Genomic DNA, 22,574 nt, shown 5'->3' with positions numbered 1-22,574 from the left:
AGCAGGAGCTCCCCAGCACGATGGGTTGGCAACCTGGAGCTGGATGGGGCTGGAAGCCTGGAGCTGGATGGGGCTGGAAGCAGGAGCTCCCCAGCACGATGGGTTGGCAGCCTGGAGCTGGATGGGGCTGGAAGCAGGAGCTCCCCTGCACGATGGGTTGGCAGCCTGGAGCTGGATGGGGCCGTCCCACCCCCGAGGGCTGACCTCCATCCCCACCCTGGCATCCCTGGGGAAGGAGGGGGAGCTGCTGGGGCAGGGAGGTGGTGCCAGGCTGGGAGGCTGCTGCCGTCCCTGGCAGATCCCTGGGTGGGCAAATCCCTGGGTGAGCAAATCCTTGAGTGAAGAGATCCCTGGATGAACAGAATCCCTGGGTGAACAAATGCCTGGACAAACAGATCCCTGGGTGAGCAAATCCCCATGTGACCAATTGCCTGGGTGAGCAGTTCCTTGTTTGAGCAAATGCCTGGACAAACAGATCCCTGGGTGAGCAATTCCTTGTTTGAGCAGATCCCTGGGTGAGCAGATCCCTGGGTGAGCAGATCCCTGGGTGAGCAGATCCCTGGACACTCAGATCCCTGGGTGAGCAGATCCCTGGACACACAGATCCCTGGGTGAGCAAATCCCTGGACACTCAGATCCCTGGACACTCAGGTCCCTGGGTGAGCAGATCCCTGGACACACATATCCCTGGACACTCAGATCCCTGGACACTCAGATCCCTGGACACTCAGACCCCTGTGAGCAGATCCCTGGACACTCAGATCCCTGGACACTCAGATCCCTGGACACTCAGACCCCTGGGTGAGCAGATCCCTGGACACTCAGATCCCTGGACACTCAGATCCCTGGACACTCAGACCCCTGGGTGAGCAGATCCCTGGACACTCAGATCCCTGGACACTCAGATCCTGGACAGATCCTGGACACAGACCTGGTGAGCAGATCCCTGGACACTCAGATCCCTGGACACACAGATCCCTGGACACACAGATCCCTGGACACTCAGATCCTGGACACACAGATCCCTGGACACACATATCCCTGGACACTCAGATCCCTGGACACTCAGATCCCTGGACACTCAGACCCCTGGACACTCAGATCCCTGGACACTCAGACCCCTGGGTGAGCAGATCCCTGGACACTCAGATCCCTGGACACTCAGATCCCTGGACACACAGATCCCTGGACACTCAGATCCCTGGACACTCAGATCCCTGGACACTCAGATCCCTGGACACTCAGACCCCTGGGTGCTGCTGGTGCTGTCCCCCTGCTGGGGGTGCTCCATCAGCTGCTGTCCCTCAGGATGGGATTCCTGAGGACTGTTTGGGGTCGGGCACATCCCCAGGGTTTGTTGTGACAGCGTTTCTTCCCAGCAGAGAGAGGAGGGGGCGAGACCTGGAGCCAGGAATGCTCCAAAATCCCAAATGCCCTGGCTGAGACAGTGGCAGAGCCGAGAGAAGGAGCCTTGGTTGGGCAGGCTCAGATTGCTCCATTGTGCTGGAACAATCCCTGGGAGGGCTGGGCAGGGCTCTGAGGGCAGTGGGACAGTCATGGATGAGCGTTCCTCCAGCTCCAGAGGGGCTCTGGGAGCCTTCACCTGGAGGGGTCAGGGATTGGGGCTGGAATTGCCTCCCTGGAGGGGCAGAAGGGCCTGGATGGGGCTCTTGGCACGGGCTGAGCTGGAGCATCTCCAGGGCTTTTCCAGCCTTGCTCATTCCATGTTTTTATAGCAGAGGACTTCTCCCAGGGCTTGGTGCTCCCCATCTTCTCCTCAGCCTTTTCCCTTCAATCCCAGTTCCTGTGGTTTTTCATGGATCAGCACACCAGGAGCTGTGCCTGGGGGGAATTTGGGGTCTCTCCTTCCCCCCCTGATCCCTTTGGATTCCTGCTCCTTTTCCCTGGAGCCTGCTGACCTTCATCCTCCTCGGCCTCAGGGCAGTGTTGGCTCTTCAACACTGCCAAAATTCCCCAGCCCTGGAATCCCCCATCCCAAAATTCCCAGAATTCCCAAATCCCAAAATTCCTGATCCCAAATATTCCCAGGAATAAATTGGGAATTCCTGCCATTCCTGCCTGGGCCTGAGGTGTTCCAGCTGGAGAACCAGGATGACTATTATTATTATTACTATTATTATTATTATTATTAGTAGTATTAGTCAGTTATTATTATTATTTATTTATTATTTATTTATTATTATCATCATCATCATTATCAGTATTATCATTAGTTTCTATTTTATTATCTTTATTATTAGTAATAATTATGAACATTCTTATAATAATTATTATTAACTTTATCGTTATTAAAAATAATAATTATTGGCAAAAATCCACCTAATTATTATTAGGATCAGCTCTGGTGCTGCTCTCCTGCTTTGTTTTCCAGCTGGCAATAAAGGGGCTTGGCTTTGGGCTTTTAGTTCAGTTCTGGGCTTAAATTTGGGTTTTTAGGGGTTAAATTTTAGAGTTTAAATTTGGGGGTTAAATTTTGGGCTTGATTTTGGGCTTCAGTTCTGGGCCTTAATTAAATTCTAGGCTTAACTTTGGGATTTAAATTTTGAGTTTTAAGTTTTGAGGTTAATTTTGGGTTTGATTTGGAGTTTAAATTTGGGATTTAAGTTTTGGGGCTTGATTTTGGGCTTCAGTTCTGGGCTTAAATTTTGGGATTTCAGTTTTGGGTTTAGATTTTGGGTTTGGATTTTGGGCTTCAGTTCTGAGCTTTAATTAAATTCTGGGTTTAAATTTGGGGTTTAAATTTGGGGTTTAAGTTTGGGGTTTAAATTTTAGGGTTTAAATTTGGGTTTAAATTTTGGGCTTGATTTTGGGCTTCAGCTCTGGTCCTTAATTAAATTCTGGGCTTAAATTTGAGATTTAAGTTTTGAGTTTTAAGTTTTAAGTTTTGAGCTTTATTTTTGGGGTTTCAGTTTTGGGTTTCAATTTTGGGCTTCAGTTCTGAGCTTTAATTAAGTTCAGGGCTTAAATTTTAGGGGTTAAATTTTAGGGTTTAAATTTGGGTTTAAATTTTGGGCTTGATTTTGGACTTCAGTTCTGAGCTTTAATTAAATTCTGGGTTTAAATTTGGGGTTTAAATTTGGGGTTTAAATTTGGAGTTTAAATTTTAGGGTTTAAATTTTGGGCTTGATTTTGGGCTTCAGTTCTGGGCTTTAATTTTGAGGTTTCAGTTTTGGGTTTTGATTTTGGGTTTAGACTTGGGACTTCAGTTCTGAGCTTTAATTAAATTCTGGGTTTAAATTTGGGGTTTAAATTGGGTTAATTTGGAGTTTAAATTTGGGTTATTGGGTTTCAGTTTTGGGTTTAAATTTTGGGCTTGATTTTGGGCTTCAGTTCTGGGCTTTAATTTTGAGGTTTCAGTTTTGGGTTTTGATTTTGGGTTTAGACTTGGGACTTCAGTTCTGAGCTTTAATTAAATTCTGGGCTTAAATTTGGGGTTTAAGTTTTGACCTTAAATTTTGGGGTTTCAGTTTTGGGTTTCAATTTTGGGTTTAGATTTTGTGCTTCAGTTCTGAACTTTAATTAAGTTCTGGGTTTAAATTTGGAGTTTAAATTTTAGGGTTTAAATTTCGGGGTTTAAATTTGGGGTTTAAATTTTAGGGTTTAAATTTGGAGTTTAAATTTGGGGTTTAAATTTCGAGTTTAAATTTTAGGGTTTAAATTTTGGGCTTGATTTTGAGCTTCAGTTCTGGCCCTTAATTAAATTCTGGGCTTAACTTTGAGATTTAATTTTTGAGCTTAATTTTTTCTTTGGTTTTAGATTTTGGGTATAAATTTTGGGCTTCATTTCTGGCCTTAAATCATTTCTGGGTTGCTTGGCAGCCTGAGGACAAGCCCTGAGCTCTCCCCTCGCCCCCCAGCCCGGTGGGAAACCTTTGGAGGCTCTTTGGATTCTGCTGCTGTCCCGACTGGATTAACCTGGGCATCTCCAGGTTTAGGCTGCTGCCAGTCCCACCCTGGGCAGGAATTCAGTTCAGACCTTTCTGCCCTTTCTCCAGGGGCTCCTGCACCACCCCTGAAGTTTTTATTCCTTTTGTTGTTGTTGTTTTTCTGCCCTGCTCAGTAGTTAATTTGTTTAGGACAAAACTTAGGCTGAGATTAAACCAACTGCTAATGCTTTTATGTCACTTAATGAGAAGAAAATGTTTCTGAGGGACTCCAACCACTACAGAGGGTTTTAAAAAAGGGGGGAAAAATAAAAAAAAAAAAGGGAGTAGAAGTCAGCAGCAGGCTGAGGGATTTGTTCCTGTGTTCATTGGGACCAAAAGCCACTGGTGGTGCTGTCCCAGCCCGTCCCTGCAGCGTCCCAGGGCTCTCATTGCACCCCCCTGCTCTGCCAGCTGGGATTATTGCTGCTCCTCCTTGGGCCGGGCTTGGCTGAGCCCAGCCTGGGGCTCTGGGAGCTCTCAGCCCTGTCCAGGCTGTCCTGGGCATCCCAGGGCTGGGGAGCTGCTCTGGGACACTGATCCTGGAGGGGCAGGGCTGGATTGGCCTGGAAAAGGATCCTGGAGGGGCAGGAGAGCTCAGGAGGGCTGAATTTTCCTGGAAAAATGATCCTGGAGGAGCAGGAGAGCTCTTCCAGAAAGGTCCAGGGCTGAATTTTCCTGGAAAAGGAATTCTGGAGGAGCAGGAGAGCTCAGGAGGGCTGGATTGTCCTGGAAAAGGATCCTGGAGGGTCAGGAGAGCTCAGGAGGGAAAGGTCCAGGGCTGGATTTTCCTGGAAAAGGAACTTTAGAGGAGCAGGAGAGCTCAGGAGGGCTGGATTTTCCTGGAAAAGGAATTCTGGAGGAGCAGGAGAGCTCAGGAGGGAAGAGCCAGGGCTGGATTGTCCTGGAAAAATGATCCTGGAGGAGCAGGAGAGCTCAGGAGGGGAGAGCCAGGGCTGGATTGTCCTGGAAAAGGATCCTGGAGGGTCAGGAGAGCTCAGGAGGGAAAGGTCCAGAGCTGGATTTTCCTTGGGAAGAGGATCCTGGAGGAGCAAGAGCTCAGGAGGGCTGGATTGTCCTGGAAAAGGAATTCTGAAGGGTCAGGAGAGCTCAGAAGGGAAGGTCCAGAGCTGGATTTTCTTGGAAAAATGATCCTGGAGGGGCAGGAGAGCTCAGGGGGGAAAGGTCCAGGGCTGGATTGTCCTGGAAAAGGAACTTTAGAGGAGCAGGAGAGCTCTGGAGGGGAGAGCCAGGGCTGAATTTTCCTGGAAAAGGGATCCTGGAGGGTCAGGAGAGCTCAGGAGGGCTGAATTTTCCTGGAAAAGGAATTCTGGAGGAGCAGGAGAGCTCTGGAGGGGAGAGCCAGGGCTGAATTTTCCTGGAAAAGGGATCCTGGAGGGTCAGGAGAGCTCAGGAGGCTAATTTTCCTGGAAAAGGATCCTGGAGGGGCAGGAGAGCTCAGGGGGGAAAAGGTCCAGGGCAGGATTTTCCTGGAAAAAGAACTTTAGAGGAGCAGGAGAGCTCAGGAGGGCTGGATTTTCTTGGAAAAATGATCCTGGAGGGTCAGGAGAGCTCAGGGGGGGGAAGAGCTTCCCATGGTGTGCTGGTGTTTCCTTCCTGTCTGACACCAAACTTTATTTTTTCCACACCAAAGTTTGGCTAAAAAGGAATAAAATAATTGAATTATTAATAACCAGAGGGCTTTAGTGATCAGATGTTTATTCCCTAGCTTTGCCACCTCCCAAGGGAATTTTTCCTGGACATTTTAAATAATTTTGAGGTGTTTTCTCCCCCATTTTCAGCTGTAAATCCCAAATTTGGCTTTGAGCACAAACCCATCCTTCCTGCTGCAGGGATTTTATTGTTTCATTATCCCTGAGTGCAAACCCAGCTCATCCCCCTCCCGCTTTGGGTTGGAATTCTCAGTTTTGGGCTGAGATCTCTGGGGTCCCTGAGCCCCTGCTAGGAGCACTAGGTGGCACTCGGGCTCCACAGCTCACAAACCAGCAGGCAAAACTCCTCCAGGAGCTGGGCTGGGAAAACTCCACCAGGAGCTGGGCTGGGAAAACTCCACCAGGAGCTGGGCTGGGAAAACTCCTCCAGGAGCTGGGCTGGGAAAACTCCACCAGGAGCTGGCTGGGAAAACTCCACCAGGAGCTGGGCTGGGAAAACTCCTCCAGGAGCTGGGCTGGGAAAACTCCACCAGGAGCTGGGCTGGGAAAACTCCACCAGGAGCTGGGCTGGGAAAACTCCTCCAGGAGCTGGGCTGGGAAAACTCCTCCAGGAGCTGGGCTGGGAAAACTCCACCAGGAGCTGGGCTGGGAAAACTCCACCAGGAGCTGGGCTGGGAAAACTCCTCCAGGAGCTGGGCTGGGAAAACTCCTCCAGGAGCTGGGCTGCCAAAACTCCTCCAGGTCTGCTCCAAAGGGAACCCAGCAGCTCCTCAGGGCTCCTCTCTTGCAGCCTGGGAGGTTTTCTCTGCCTCGTGCCCCTTCAGGCCGGGCAGGACAGGGCAGTGCCCTCCCAGCCCCTGCACATCAGAGCAGTTTTTGCAATTCTGGCCCTTTTGTTTTGCCTCTGAGAATCTTCTCCTGAACCTGCAGAACTGGAATGGCCTGAGAGAATGGGAATTCAATAGAGTGAAAGTTAGAATTCAGTAGATTAAATAATAGGACTTAATAGATTAAAGAATAGGAGTTTAATAGATTAAAAATAGGAATTAATAGATTAAAGAATAGGAATTCAATAGATTAAAGAATAGAAATTAATAGATTAAAGAATAGGAGTTCAACAGATTAAAAATAGGAATTCAATAGATTAAAGAATAGGAGTTCAATAGATTAAAGAATAGGAGTTTAATAGATTAAAAATAGGAATTCAATAGATTAAAGAATAGGAATTAATAGATTAAAGAATAGGAGTTTAATAGATTAAAGAATAGGAATTAATAGATTAAAGAATAGGAGTTTAATATATTAAAAATAGGAATTAATAGATTAAAGAATAGGATTAATAGATTAAAGAATAGGAATTAATAGATTAAAGAATAGGAGTTCAACAGATTAAAAATAGGAATTCAATAGATTAAAGAATAGGAGTTCAATAGATTAAGAATAGGAGTTTAATAGATTAAAGAATAGGAATTAATAGATTAAAGAATAGGAGTTTACTAGATTAAAAATAGGAATTCAATAGATTTTCTCCAGCTTTTAGGTCTGTTTTGGGATTTTTTTCCTGTTTCTTGGGGCCTGTGTGGTTTCAGGGATGGGATTCTCCAAAGAATTCCCATCTTTCCTCTCTGTCATTCCCATCTTTCCTCTCTGCCATTCCCATTTTTTCCTCTCCAAAGGCTCCCTGGAATCTGTATCCCAAATTTGGCCCCAATATCTGACCCGAGCTCAAATCCATAAACCTCAGTCCAGGTTTAACTCCTGGACTGGGAGGGGATTCAGGTTTAGGAGCCAAAACTTCCCAAAGGCAGGGCCAAGGGTGGGATTGCCACAGTCCATTAAAAATTTCCATCTTTGGTGTAAAAAGCCAGGAGAACAACCCTGGAATTCCCAGAGTGGGACTTGGTCCCTCTGCTTTCCAGGGAAACTTTTGGGGGGCAGAAATTTGGGTTTAGCTTCCATCCTGATGTTGGGTTTGAAGCTGAAGGAGGGCAGGGATGGATGGGATTTTTGGGAAGGAATTCCTGGCTGGGCTGGAATTCCCAGATTTGCTGGGGCTGCCCCTGGATCCCTGGAATGCCCAAGGCCAGGTTGGACACTGGGGTTGGATCCACCTGGGACAGTGGGAGGTGTCCCTGCCCATGGATGGGGTGGGATTGGAGATCCTTTCAATCCAAACCATCCTGGAATTCCATGATTTAACACCAAAGATGTCCCATGGATGGATCTGGACCTCTTGGGCTGAGGTGGCCCCAGCAGTCTCCGGCTCTGTTGGAGGCAAAGCTTTGGTTCAGGTGCTCCTGGCCTGGCCTGGTCCCTCAGGGAGCACAGAATGGTGGGAAAAGGGAAAAAAAGCTGGAATAGAAACATTTCAGGTCCTGCTGGGCTGTCCTTGGCTCTCAGGGAGCACCAAAATGATGGAAAAAGGAAAAAAAAAGGTGGAATAGAAACATTTCAGGCTTGGTTTGGGCTCTTCTGGATTATCAGGGAACACAAAATGGTGGGAAAACGAAAAAAAGTTGGACTGGAAACATTTTAAAGCCCAGTTTGATGTCTGGTTTATGACCTGTCCCTTTGTCCCAGGAGGCGTTTTTGGGGTCGGGTTTTGGATGTTCCTGGGTGAGGAACATTCCCCTCTGTTCCTTTTGGGGTCAGACTTTGGATGCTCCTGGGTGAGGAACATTCCTTTCTGTTCCTTTTGGATGTTCCTGGGTGAGGAACATTCCCCTCTGTTCCTTTTGGATGTTCCTGGGTGAGGAACATTCCCCTCTGTTCCTTTTGGGGTCAGACTTTGGATGCTCCTGGGTGAGGAACATTCCTTTCTGTTCCTTTTGGATGTTCCTGGGTGAGGAACATTCCCCTCTGTTCCTTTTGGATGCTCCTGGGTGAGGAACATTCCCCTCTGTTCCTTTTGGATGTTCCTGGGTGAGGAACATTCCTTCTCTGTTCCTTTTGGATTTCCTGGGTGAGGAACATTCCCCTCTGTTCCTTTTGGATATCCTGGGTGAGGAACATTCCCCTCTGTTCCTTTTGGATGTTCCTGGGTGAGGAACATTCCCCTCTGTTCCTTTTGGATGCTCCTGGGTGAGGAACATTCCCCTCTGTTCCTTTTGGATGCTCCTGGGTGAGGAACATTCCCCTCTGTTCCTTTTGGATGCTCCTGGGTGAGGAACATTCCCCTCTGTTCCTTCTGGGGTCAGGTTTGGATGCTCCTGTGTTGAGATAAGGCACGAAATGATGACACAGACACTGCTGCTCTCGAGGGGAACAAAAAAAAGAGCCCCTTTATTTTCTGACTCCAACATTTATAGTTTTCCAAAGGTGACAGTGGATTGGAGGGTGACAGTGCCACCTCTCCAATGCCACTGGACAGACCAAGGGTCCATCAATTCTCTCCACCTCCATGAAAGAATGCAAAACATAGGTTATTTACAGAATTGTGTGTGAGAAAGTTTGTTGAGAGAATATAAACATCAGAAAGCTTTACAAAGTTTTACAAAATCAAGGCGACACTCCTGGGTGAGGAACATTCCTTTCTGTTCCTTTTGGGGTCAGACTTTGGATATTCCTGGGTGAGGAACATTCCCCTCTGTTCCTTTTGGATGTTCCTGGGTGAGGAACATTCCCCTCTGTTCCTTTTGGATGTTCCTGGGTGAGGAACATTCCCCTCTGTTCCTTTTGGGGTCAGGTTTTGGATGTTTGTAGGATCCTGGCAGCAGAGCTGGGGGTGCTGAGCTGGGATGTCCAGAGGGTGTTTTTGGGGTCAGGTTCTAGCTGTTCCTTGCTGAGGAACATTCGTTTTCCTTCCTTTTGGGTCAGGTTTTGGATGTTCCTGGCAGCAGAGCTGGGGGTGCTGATTGGTGTGTCCAGGGGATGTTTTTGGGGTCAGGTTTTGGGTGTTCCCAGGTGAGAAACATTCTTTTTTGTTCCTTTCGGGGTCAGGTTTTGGATGTTCCTGGTGGATCCTGGCAGCAGAGCTGGGGGTGCTGGAGGCTGGGTGTCCGCAGAGGACATTTTGGGGTCGAGGTTTGGATGTTGGGATCCTGGCAGCAGAGCTGGGGGTGCTGAGCTGGGGGTGTTGAGCTGGGTGTCCAGAGGACATTTTTGGGGTGAAGTTTTGGATGTTCCTGGCAGCAGAGCTGGGGGTGCTGAGCTGGGTGCGGGGGATTGGGCTGGGGCACGGCGGTGTGGTGCATGGGAGCGAGGGTGTTTTTGGGGTCAGGTTCAGCGTTCCTTGGGGACTCTTTCCTCTTTGGGAGGTTTGGATGTTCCTGGCAGCAGAGCTGGGGGTGCTGAGCTGGGGATGCTGAGCTGATGTGTCTGGAGGGCATTTTTGGGGTCAGGTTTTGGATGTTCCTGGTGCATCCTGGCAGCAGAGCTGGGGGTGCTGAGCTGGTGTGTCTGGAGGGCATTTTTGGGGTCGGATTTTGGATGTTCCTGGCAGCAGAGCTGGGGGTGCTGATTTGGTGTGTTCAGGGGATGTTTTTGGTCTCCTGGGTTGGGTTTTGGATGTTCCTGGTGGATCCTGGCAGCAGAAGTGGGAATGCTGAGCTGGGATGTCCAGAGGGTGTTTTTGGGGTCAGTTTTGGATGTTCCTGGCAGCAGGGCTGGGAATGCTGATCTGGGGGTGCTGATCTGGGGGTGCTGGGCTGGGGGTGCTGGGCTGGGGGTGCTGATCTGGAGTGTCCAGGGGATGTTTTTGGGGTCAGTTTTGGATGTTCCTGGCAGCAGAGCTGGGGGTGCTGAGCTGGGGGTGTTGGGCTGGTGTGTCCAGGGGATGTTTATGGGGTCAGGTTCTGGATGTTTCTGGTGGATCTTGGCAGCAGAGCTGGGACGTGCAGAAGACATTTTTGGGGTCAGATTTTGGATGTTCCTGGCAGCTGGGCAGGGGGTGCTGGGCAGGGGGTGCTGAGATGAAGGTGCTGATCTGGGGGTGCTGATCTGGGGGTGCTGGGCTGGGGGTGCTGATGTGGGGCTGCTGAGCTGGGGATGTTGAGCTGGGTGTCCAGAGGACATTTTTGGGGTGAAGTTTTGGATGTTCTGGCAGCAGAGCTGGGGGTGCTGAGCTGGGATGTGCAGAGGACATTTTTGGGGTCAGATTTTGGATGTTCCTGGCAGCTGATCAGGGGGTGCTGATCAAGGGATTCTGGGCTGGGGGTGCTGATTTGGGGGTGCTGTGTTGGGGGTGCTGAGCTGGAGTGTCCAGAGGACATTTTTGGGGTCAGATTTTGGATGTTCTTGGCATCAGAGCTGGGGGTGCTGATGTGTGGATGCTGATCAGGGGGTGCTGATCTGAGGGTGCTGATCAGGGTATGCTGGGCTGATAGTGCTGAGCTGGGGGTGATGATCTGGAGTGTCCAGAGGACATTTTTGGGGTCAGATTTTGGATGTTCTTGGCAGCAGAGCTGGGGGGGGGATGATTGGGGGGTGCGGGGTGGGGGGGTGGCTGAGCTGATGGTGATGATGTGGGGGTGCGGGGGGGGGGTGGATGGATGCGTGGGGGGTGCTGGGCTGGGGGTGCTGAGTGTGGGCGGGTGCGGGGATGGGTGTTGCTGAGCTGGGGGGGCTGGATGGGGGGGGTGCTGGACGATGAAGGTGCTGATGTGGGGGTGCTGATGTGGGGGTGCTGATGTGGGGGTGCTGAGATGAAGGTGCTGATCTGGGTGCTGATGTGGGGGTGCTGATGTGGGGGTGTGAGATGAAGGTGCTGATGTGGGGGTGCTGATGTGGGGGTGCTGATGTGGGGGTGCTGAGATGAAGGTGCGTGATGGTGGGTGTGCTGATGTGGGGGTGCTGATGTGGGGGGTGGTTCGGGTGCTGATGTGGGGGTGTTGAGATGAAGGTGCTGAGCGGATGGTGCTGATGCTGAGGGGTGGGGGCTGAGATGGATGGTGTGAGGTGGGGGGGGTGGGTGGGGGGTGATGGAGGTGGGGGGGCGATGAGTGGGGGTGCTGAGTGGGGGTGTGATGTGTGGGTGCTGATGTGGGGGTGCTGAGATGAAGGTGCTGAGCTGATGGTGCTGATGTGGGGGTGCTGATGTGGGGGTGCTGATGTGGGGGTGCTGATGTGGGGGTGTGATGTGGTTGTGCTGATGTGGGGGTGCTGATGTGGGGGTGCTGATGTGGGGGTGCTGGGCTGCCGTCCCTGCAGGTCCGTGTACGATGGCGAGGAGCACGGGCGCTTCATGGAGAAGCTGGAGGCGCGGATCCGCAACCACGACCGGGAGATCGAGAAGATGTGCAACTTCCACTACCAGGGCTTCGTGGACTCCATCACCGAGCTGCTCAAGGTGCGCGGCGAGGCCCAGAAACTCAAGGTGAGCCCTGGGGAAGGCTGGGGGTGGGACAGGGAGGTCTCACAGGTGTGTGTGTGCTGGGCAGAAAGAGTTTTGATTGTGGAGTCTGGTGAAGGAATGGAGATGGAAGCAAGTTGTGTATAGAGGAAAAGAATTTCTGAGCCAGTCTTGCTGGATAACCAAGGAGGCAAAGGCTGTGTTAGTTAGAGGGGGTTTATGGCTCAGAGCAAAGGATAAACCCACCCCAAACAAGAAGGGGTTTTTACCAAACCAAACAATTCCTACTCCAGCTGGGACCAAGGACAAATGATCCCAATCTCAGCCCAGGAGCACAAACCCCGTGGGCTGGAGAGAGAAAAACAAGGGTGGGACTGCCTGGGCTAAAGCTGGGCTGGGACAATGAACTGCAAGGTGGGAATGGAGCAGAGCTGATCCCAGGGAGAGACCCCGGGAGGGCGCTCGGGCATTTTGGGTCATCTTGTTTCATTTGGGGCCATTTTGGGTCATCCTGGGTTCATTTTGGGACCATTTTGGTCCATCTTGGGTTCATTTTGGGGCCATTTTGGTTCATCCTGGGTTCATTTTGGGACCATTTTGGTCCATTTTGGGTTCATTTGGGACCATTTGGTTCATCCTGGGTTCATTTTGGGGCCATTTTGGTCATCTTGGGTTCATTTTGGGACCATTTTGGTCCATCCTGGGTTCATTTTGGGACCATTTTGGTTCAACCTTGGGTTCATTTTGGGCCATTTTGGTCCATCTTGGGTTCATTTGGGGCCATTTTGGGTCATCTTGGGTTCATTTTGGGGACCATTTTGGTCCATCCTGGGTTCCATTTTGGGACCATTTTGGTCCATCTTTGGTTCATTTTGGGACCATTTTGGTTCATCTTGGGTTCATTTTGGGCCATTTTGGTCCATCTTGGGTTTCATTTTGGGACCATTTTTGGGTCATCCTGGGTTCATTTTGGGACCATTTTGGTTCAGCCTTGGGTTCATTTTGGGACCATTTTGGGTTCACCTTGGGTTCATTTTGGGACCATTTGGTCCATCTTGGGTTCATTTTGGGGCCATTTTGGTCCATCCTGGTTCATTTTGGGACCATTTGTGGGTTCACCTTGGGTTCATTTGGGACCATTTTTCTACTTGCAGCAGTTTGCTGACTTGTTTGCCTGTGGTATCTTAAAATGAACCCAGGATGGACCCAAAATGGCCCCAAAGTGAACCCAGGATGAACCAAAATGGCCCCAAAATGAACCCAAGATGGACCAAAATGGTCCCAAAAGGAACCCAGGATGACCCAAAATGGCCCCAAAATGCACGATCAGTCACGAGGTCTCTCACTTCTGTAACTTCTGCTCCATTCCCACCTTGCAGTTCATTGTCCCAGCCCAGCTTTAGCCCAGGCACTCCCACCCTTGTTTTTCTCTCTGCAGCCCACGGGGTTTGTGCTCCTGGGCTGAGATTGGGATCATTTGTCCTTGGTGCCAGCTGGAGCAGGAATTGTTTTGTTGCTCTGCTCTGTGCACAGAGCTCCCCATCCCCGAATGTGAACCCAGACCCTCACACTGAAGCAGCACAGAATGTGAAAAATATAAAACCCAAACCTGAGGCCCCAGGGTGATAAAGTTCCGGAAGGTTCTGCCCGGGGAGGTGCTGCCGTCCCCATCCCAGGGGTGTTTAAAGCCTGGAGGTGGCCCTGGGTGCCAGGGCTGAGCTCAGGTGTGGGGCTGGGTGTTGGGTACCTGAGCTCAGGTGTGGGGCTGAGTTGGGTACCTGAGCTCAGGTGTGGGGCTGGGTGTTGGGTACCTGAGCTCAGGTGTGGGGCTGGGTTGGGTCCTGAGTGCAGGTGTGGGGCTGGGTGTTGGGTACCTGAGCTCAGGTGTGGGGCTGGGTGTTGGGTACCTGAGCTCAGGTGTGGGGCTGGGTGTTGGGTACCTGGGCTCAGGTGTGGGGCTGGGTGTGGGTACTAGTGCAGTGTGGGCTGGGTTTTGGTTACCTGAGCTCAGGTGTGGGCTGGGTTTGGGTACCTGGGGCTCAGGTGTGGGGCTGGGTGTTGGGTACCCTGGGCTCAGGTGTGGGCTGGGTGTTGGGTACCTGAGCTCAGGTGTGGGGCTGAGTTGGGTACCTGAGCTCAGGTGTGGGGCTGGGTGTTGGGTACCTGAGCTCAGGTGTGGGGCTGGGTTTGGGTACCTGAGTGCAGGTGTGGGGCTGGGTGTTGGGTACCTGGGTTCAGGTGTGGGGCTGGGTGTTGGGTACCTGGGCTCAGGTGTGGGGCTGGGTGTTGGGTACCTGAGCTCAGGTGTGGGGCTGGGTGTTGCCCACCTGAGCTCAGGTGTGGGGCTGGGTGTGTTGGGTACCACTGGCTAAGGTGTGGGGGCTGGGGTGTGGGGTACCTGTGGGGGGAGGGGTTTGCAGGTGTGGGGGCGGGTGTTTTTGTTGGGTACCTGAGTGCAGGTGTGGGGCTGGGTGTTGGGTACCTGAGTGCAGGTGTGGGGCTGGGTGTTGCCCACCTGAGCTCAGGTGTGGGGCTGGGTTGGGTTCCTGATCTCGGGGGTCTCTCCCAGCCCTTTGAGCTCTCTGAAGGTCCTGCCCTGACCCTGCCCTGGGCTGCTCTCTTTAGGTGTCCCCATCTCAGGCACTCTGAACTCTCAGAACCACAACAATCTTCTCTCCTTTTATCCAGGACATTTCTATTTAAAATAAATTCAAATATAAATATTTATTTTAATTCTTCCTGGAGCAATGGGTTGGTTGTTGGAGGTTTAGCAATTATTTGGCCAAACTTGGTGCATTAAAAGCACCAAGAAACTTCCAGGCAAGCCCGTTTTCATTAGGAAAAATGCTTTTCCTCATGGATCTTATCCCAGTTTCTTGAGCTAAAATAAGTCTTGTGGCCTTGAAAGCTGTGCAGAAAGCTGGGGGGAAGGTGGATTCACCCAGATTGTGGAAAAGTGCTCAGGGATGTGTGGAAAAAGCCATTTTCAGGATGAGGGTTTGGAAGAAGGGCAGGAAGGGAACTGGAGAGGGAGCAGGAGGCTGGAGGTGCTTGGGGCTCGGGCTTGGTTCCTGTGCCTGAAAATGCAAATATTCCAGATTTGGGGAGTGCAGGAGTGTCAGAACCTTCCTGGTTTTCCTCCCCAGACCCAGGCAGGATGGGGAGAGGCAGCTGGGCCGTCCCTTCCTGCAGGAGCCAGGTGGGAGCTGGGCTGGAAACCCAAAACCCCTCCCAGAGGAGTCCCTGGGAATGGGGCTGGGGGCTCCCAGGAAGGGCTGGGCTGTCCCAGGAAGCAGCTCAGGGAGCCTGTCCTGGTGGGAAGGACCTTCCTGGTGTGGGAGACTGGAAGAGCTGAAGTCCTGAATCCCCAAATGTGTCAGAAAAAGCAGATTTCTGGAGCAAAGGGAAGAGCTCGGAGTCAGGGTGCTGACTGCTGCTTTTCACACATTTATCCAGTGATTTAGAGCTACCTGTGGTGTTTCCCAGCAGGGTTCTTACTCAGCACTTCCAAGCCCCCATCCCAAAAAAGGGCTTTCCTCTCAGGAGCACCTTCCTGAGGGATGTCCTGAGGAGAATCCACCCAGCAGCTCACTGCGGGATGAATCCATTGGAATTGCCACAAAAGAAGCTTTTTTTTTTTTTTTTTAATTTTTTTTTTTTTTTAATTTTTATTTTTTCAAGCCATTGTTTGCAGGGCAGAGCTGCAGATTGTTTGTTTGCTCAGGGCTGGTTCCCATGCTGCCCCAGCCCCTCTGTTGGTGGCTGGCTGACTGTGAAGTCCATCCCCATCCCCTCAGGATCTCCCTTGATTTCCGTGCCCACGCGATCCATAAAACAGCAGATGGGGAAAGCAGGGCCTGTGGGGAACCCTGGGCCCTCTTTGTCAGCATTCCCCAGGGGAATCATCTGAGGATCGAGTGCTGAGAGTGGGTTTGGGTCCAGCCATTCTTCCTCCATTTGATCTGGCCCTTTGAACAGCGAGGAGCCAGCGGGGCCCTCCCTGCTCCTCCTCCTCCTCCTCCTCCTCCTCCTCCTCCTCCTCCTCCTCCTCCTCCTCCTCTCTCTCCTCCTCCTCTCCTCCTCTCCTCCTCCTACTCCTCCTCCTCCTCCTCCTCCTCCTCCAGCCATTCCTCCCTCCTCCTCCTCCGCCTGCCTCCTCCTCCTCCTCCTCCTCCTCCTCCTCCGCCTCCTGCCTCCTCGTCGTGCGCCTGCCTCCTGCCGGCCTCCTGGCTTGGACAGGCCCTGGCCCTTGCCTGCTCGGGGATTGCCGGGTTTGCACAAATGCCTTTCTTACGGTGCTGCGTTTTAAGCTCGCCCTGGATGTTCAACCCGCATGTGGCCAAACCCCTTGGGCTGGGGCTCTCAGGGTGCCCCAAATGAACCAAACCTGAGCAGAACCTCAGGGCTGCCGTTCCTGTCCCGATTGTGCCCCAGGGAATTTCATCTCCTTGAGCATCAGCTGCCTGGGCACAGCCTGAGGCCCCTGGGCTGTGCCAGCTCTAGGTGGTGCCAGGGCAGGGCAGTGCCCTTGTCCCCTGTGCTGGCACTGCTGGGGCAGCTCTGGAGAGCCCTGGAGGGGCTGGAGCAGGGCCAGGGCAGGAACAGAGCTGGGACAGGGCTGGAGAATCCCTGAGGGAGCTGGGCAGGGGCTGGAGAATCCCTGAGGGAGCTGGGCAGGGGCTGGAGAATCCCTGAGGGAGCTGGGCAGGGGCTGGAGAATCCCTGAGGGAGCTGGGCAGGGGCTGGAGAATCCCTGAGGGAGCTGGGCAGGGCTGGAGAATCCCTGAGGAGCTGGGCAGGGGCTGGGAAGAATCCCTGAGGGAGCTGGGCAGGGGCTGGAGAATCCTGAGGAGCTGGGCAGGGGCTGGAGAATCCTGAGGAGCTGGGCAGGGGCTGGAGGAGATCCCTGAGGGGCTGGGCAGGGGCTGGAGAATCCCTGAGGGAGCTGGGCAGGGGCTGGAGAATCCTGAGGAGCGGCAGGGGCTGGAGAATCCCTGAGGAGCTGGGCAGGGGCTGGAGAATCCCTGAGGAGCTGGGCAGGGGCTGGAGAATCCTGAGGAGCTGGAGCGGGCTGGGAAGGGAATCCCTGAGGGAGCTGGGCAGGGGCGGCTGGAGAATCCCTGAGGAGCTGGGAAGGGGCTGGAGAATCCCTGAGGAGCTGGGCAGGGGCTGGAGAATCCCTGAGGGAGCTGGGCAGGGGCTCAGCCTGGAGCAGAGGAGGCTCAGGGGGCCCTTGTGGCTCTGCACAGCTCCTGCCAGGAGGGGACAGCCGGGGGGTCGGGCTGTGCTCCAGGGAACAGGGACAGGAGCAGAGGGAACGGCCCCAGGGGAGGGTCTGGGTGGGCATCCCAGGAATTTCCCCATGGAAAGGGGGCTCAGGCCCTGGCAGTGCCCAGGGAGGTTTGGAGTGCCCATCCCTGGGGGATTCCCAGCCCTGTGGCTGTGGCACTCAGGGACAGAGCCGTGGTGGCCCTGGCAGTGCTGGGCATGGTTGGACTGGGTGATCTTTTCCAGCCATGATGATTTTGGGATTTCAGCAAAGAGCTGCCCTCACATTCATGCCATGGACAGAATGCTGGGATCTGGGCAAGGAATTGCTGTCTGGGAGGGTGGGCAGGGGCTGGGCTGGAATTCCCAGATTTGCTGGGGCTGCCCCTGGATCCCTGGCAGTGCCCAAGGCCAGGTTGGACACTGGGGCTTGGATCCACCTGGGACAGTGGGAGCTGTCCCTGCCCTGGATGGTTCCGTGTTGATTTCCTGGAATCCCAGGATTGTCCAGGTGGGAAAATGCCTCTGAGTGCAGCCCTTCCCAGCCCTGCTCCATGTCCCCAGGTGCCACATCCATGGATTTGAATCCCTCAGGGATGGGCCCTGCCCCCCTGCCAGGGCTGGACAGCACTTTTGGGGAAGGAATTTCCCCTCATGGGTAGGGAAGAGAGCTGGGAGCAGCTTTGGCATTCCAGCACGAAGGATGGCTCTGGGTGCTGTCCCTTCCCTCGGGGGTGGATGTCACCAGCAGGGACAGGGACAGGGACAGAGGTGGCTCTGTGGTGGCGTTGGAGGGTCCCAGGATGAGGGAGGAGATGAGGATCTTGGTTCAGGAGGCTGATTTATTATTTTATGATATATATTGTACTAAAAGAAAATGTTATATTAAAACTGTAGAAGAAAGGATTTCATCAGAAGGCTTGAAAGGAAGGGAAAAAATGAGAATAAAACCTTGAGAGTTCTCACAGCCTGGGCACAGGTGGCTGCCATTGGCCATGGGGTAAAAACAATTCACAGGCTGGGCAAGCAATTCCCCAGATCCCATTCCAAAGCAGCAAAACGTGGGGAAGCTGAGGCTCCTCATCTTCTCAGGAGGAGAGGTCCCAAGGAAAGGATTTTCCAGACAATGTGTCTGGGACACGGCTCCGTTCCCAGGGCTCCTCTCCAGCTGGCTCCTCTCTCCTGGCATTCTGCCCCTCTGGGGTGATCCCAGGGCCCCTCTGAGCCCCCTCTCCCTGCCCTGGGGTGTGGGTGAGGGAGCAGCTCACCCCACACATCCCTGCAGCCCCTCTGTGCCACCTGCCCGTCCCCTCCGCACGTCTGGCTCGGCTTAGCCAAGCCCAGCTCTGCCAAGCCCAGCTTAGCTGCACAGGGGTGTGTGTAAACAATCCTCCCTGTGTTCATCCAGGCCTGGGGACTGCAGGAGCAATCCCAAACACGACCCCTGCCCCCCAGGACCCTGCTCCAATCCCTGGAGCTGGGATTGCTGGGTGATTGAAGCCCTCCAGCCCCAGCCTTGCTTTAGGAGAGGTTTAAATTACCCAACACGGGTTCCTTCTTCCTGCTGGGATTTTTTTGGGATCTGAGCAAATCAAATAATCCTCGGAGGAGCTGCTGGGCTGCTGCTGGTGAAAGCTCCCAGCAGCACGGAGGAAATGAGCAGGTTTGGGGAGGGCAGGCAGCCAGCAGGGCTGGGAGATGGGATGCAGGTGCTGGGGGGGAATCCTGGAGAGCTCCTTTCATTCTTCCATCCTGGGAAGCTGGGGAAGCACCAAGGCTGCTGTGGGAATGAATGGAGGGAGGTGTCACCGACATGTTTTATGAAAAATCCTTTCTTTAGGATTTCTCCCCTCCTGAGAAGCTGAGAGGCCTCAGGAACAAACTGTAAACAATTCTTATCTGCTGCTGTGGGATGCAACAGGGGGAATCTGGGATTGGCCTCATCAGGCTGTTTCCAATTAAGGGCCAATCCCAGTTCACCTGTCCGGCCGGTCTCGGTCTGAGAGAAGCCTTTGTTATCCATTCCTTTCTATTCTTAGCTTAACCTTGTAGTGAAATCCTTTCCTCTATTCTTTTAGTATAGTTTTAATATATTATCTATCATATAATAATAAATCAGCCTTCTGATACATAGAGTCAACTTTCCCGTCTCTTCCCTCATCCTGGAACCCCTGTGAACAAGACCACAGGGAGGGAGCTCTGAGGTTGGGTGGTTCTGCTGCTGGGAGCTCCACAAACCTTCCTGGGGGAGGCTGGGCCAGGGGGGCAGCGTGGTGGCCCAGGATCTGTTCCAGGAGGGGAAAAAAAAATGGATCCTGAATCATTCATTCATTCATCCTGATGTGGATGAATCCAAAGTTTTCCTTCTGTCTGACCTGGTGAGCTCGGAAAGGACGGAGGTGGTGGGATCATGGAATTGGTGAGGTTGGAAAAGTTCCTGAAGATCTCTAAGTCCCCTAAAGCTCATTCCCAAGTGCCACATCCACAGGGCTTGGAACCTTCCAGGAATGGGCACTCCACTGCCTCTTTGGGCAGCCCCTTCCATGAGGAATATTCCAAATATCCACCCTGGGGCCGTTCCCTCTGCTCCTGTCCCTGTTCCCTGGAGCACAGCCCGACCCCCGGCTGTCCCCTCCTGGCAGGAGCTGTGCAGAGCCACAAGGTCCCCCTGAGCCTCCTCTGCTCCAGGCTGAGCCCCTGCCCAGCTCCCTCAGGGATTCTCCAGCCCCTGCCCAGCTCCCTCAGGGATTCTCCAGCCCCTGCCCAGCTCCCTCAGGGATTCTCCAGCCCCTGCCCAGCTCCCTCAGGGATTCTCCAGCCCCTTCCCAGCTCTCTCAGCTGCTCCCTGCTGGATTTCTGCTCCAGGATGGTTTTTTTACCTTCCCAATCCCCCTTGGAGCTCCTCCTTCTCCTCCATCCCCATCCTGCTGGAGAATGGGAGAGCTCCTCGTGCTGTTCCTTCCCTGGGGTGAAATTTGTTAAAAATTCCTCGTTTCCATGATTATTCCAAAGGAAGCCAAGCTCTCGGGGGGGTTTGTGAGATCTCCCACTCCTGGAAGTCCTTTCAGGGCTCTGTCTCCCAGCTCCTGGTTTTTTCCAAGCTCTGGGAAAGGTTTTGCTTCCAGGAGGAGCAGAACTCTGGAAATCAGGCAGGAGTTTGTTCCCAAAGTGGGGCAGGAATGCAGCAGCAGCTCCCACCGTGGGGAGAGCCTTGGTCAAAAAAATCCTTTTACAGGAACGAGCTTGGAAATGAACATTTCCAGCTTCAGGAGCTGCAGAAGGAGATTTTTGGGGAGAAAAAAGGGGTTTTATGGCATGGGAATCTCAGAGAGATGTGAAATCTCAGAACCCTGAGCAGTCCTGCTGGAATTCCCTCAGGAAATGGTGGCAGAGATCTGGAGCTGGGAACGCTGGCTTGGAAGTTTGTGTTGGTTTTTCCAGCTGTCCCAGGGTTTCCAGCCCTTCCCTGCCTGAATCAGGAGAATTCCCAGAGTTCTCTTCCCACTCCCTGGCTGAATCATGGGAGAATCCTGATTTTCCATCCTGATGAGCCCCAAAATCCCCTTTGTTCTGGGGCTGGGAAGGGCTGGGCTCTTCCCACTCCAGGGAATCCTCAGCTTTGCCAAGTGGGAAATTTTCCACCTCTGAGCCCCAGCTTGGAGGGCTAATCCAGAAAAAATATGGATTTTTTTATCCCAGGTGTATAAAAATATCTTCCAGCAGGCAGGAGCAAGGATCCATCCAGGGGGAGATGGAGATCCCAAAGGAAGTTTTACAAGGATTTCTAGAAACAGAAATATTTTTTTTGGAGGGAAATCTCCTGCTAAAGAATCCTTTCCTGCTGGGATATGAAGGGTTAAAACCTAAATGGAATTGATTTGGTGAAGGGAATTAATTCCTCCCTCACTCAGGTGGGAACTGGAGTTTGCCAGACTGGATCCATGAAAACTCCAGCACCTGGAGGCTTCCATGCCTCTGAAATAATTCCTGTTGCCTTTCCCTTCTCTCCAGTGGCAAAGAGGAAAATCCCTGGATTGGTGTCCCTGTTTTTCCCTTTTCCACATCCTCGGGATTTTCTCAGGAGCCTGAGCCCTGAGAAATCCCTGTTAGCTTGAACTGAGGAAAATTCCCTGTCCATCCTGGCCTCGTGTCCTTTTCCAGAGTGGCCCCATGAAAACTCCAGCACTCGGAGGCTTCCCTGGAGTTAATCCCTGTTGGCTCTCCCTGTTTTCCAAGAGGGAAGAGGAGAATCCCTGGCTCTGAGCAGCCTCTCCGTGGGCTGGGGCAGGGATGCTGTTTGTGGCCACTCTGCTGTGCTGGGAAGAACATTGTCCTGATTTATGGGATGTGCTCTCTGCTTTTCCCACTGTTCCCACAGAACCAAGTGACAGACACCAACCGGAAGCTGCAGAACGAAGGGAAGGAGGTAAGTGATGGATCCAGCCCTGGAATTGCAGCCTGGACTGCTGTGGGAGGGGGAATTCCCTGTCCAGCCTGGCCCTGCAGCCTTGGTTTTCCCTTTCCCACATCCCCAGGATTCCCTCTGGAGCCTGAGCCCTGAGAAATCCTGTTAACTTTGGGATGTGAGAATTCCCTGCCCAGCCTGGCCTTGTGTCCCTGTTTTCTTTTTTCCACATCCCAGGATTTTCTCTTGGAGTCTGAGCCCTGAGAAATCAGTTTTACCTTGAAATGAGGAAAATTCCCTGCCCAGCCTGGCCTTGTGTCCCTGTTTTCCGTGTCCCACATCCCAGGATTTCTCTTGGAGTCTGAGCCCTGAGAAATCCCTGTTACTTTTGGGATGTGAGGATTCCCTCCTTGTATTCTTGTTTTTCCCCTTTCCACATCCCCAGGATTTTCTCTGGAGCCTGAACACTGAGAAATCCCTGTTACCTTTGGGATGTGAGAATTCCCTGTCCAGCCTGGCCTTGCATCCTTGATTTTCCCTTTTCCACATCCCAGGTTTTTTTTGTTGGAGCCTCAGCCCTGAGAAATCCCTGTTACCCTGAAATGTGGAAAATTCCCTGTTCCACCTGGCCTTGTGTCTTTGTTTTCCTTTTTCCACATCCCAGGATTTTCTCTGGAGCCTGAACACTGAGAAATCCCTGGTAACTTTGGGATGTGAGAATTCCCTGTCCAGCCTGGCCTTGTGTCCTTGTTTTGCCCGTGTCCCCATCCCAGGATTTCTCTTGGAGTCTGAGCCCTGAGAAATCCCTGTTACTTTTGGGATGTGAGGATTCCCTCCTTTTATCATTGTTTTTCACTTTTCCACATTCCCAGGATTTTTTCCTGGAGCCTGAGCCCTGAGAAATCCCTGTTACCTTGAAATGTGGAAAATTCCCTGTTCCACCTGGCCTTGTGTCTTTGTTTTCCTTCTTCCACATCCCAGGATTTCCTCTGGAG

The 22,574-nt window shown here is 52.4% G+C and overlaps 1 protein-coding gene across 2 annotated transcripts in view; it reads left to right on the top strand.

Annotated features, from left to right (window-relative positions):
* EXOC6B (exocyst complex component 6B) overlaps positions 1-22,574 on the top strand; it is a 307,067-nt gene that overhangs the window by 37,949 nt on the left and 246,544 nt on the right. For both annotated transcript variants that reach the window (XM_050973380.1, XM_050973381.1), the window contains exons 2-3: positions 11,765-11,930; positions 21,553-21,600. In XM_050973380.1, the coding sequence (XP_050829337.1) occupies positions 11,765-11,930; positions 21,553-21,600 (214 nt within the window). The remainder of the gene's footprint in view (positions 1-11,764; positions 11,931-21,552; positions 21,601-22,574) is intronic.

The sequence above is a fragment of the Serinus canaria genome, chromosome 4 (genome assembly GCF_022539315.1).
Source record: "Serinus canaria isolate serCan28SL12 chromosome 4, serCan2020, whole genome shotgun sequence".
In the NCBI taxonomy this organism is placed as follows: domain Eukaryota; kingdom Metazoa; phylum Chordata; class Aves; order Passeriformes; family Fringillidae; genus Serinus; species Serinus canaria.
Note: the sequence above shows the minus strand (reverse complement) of the source record. Positions and strands in the feature narration are given on the sequence as shown.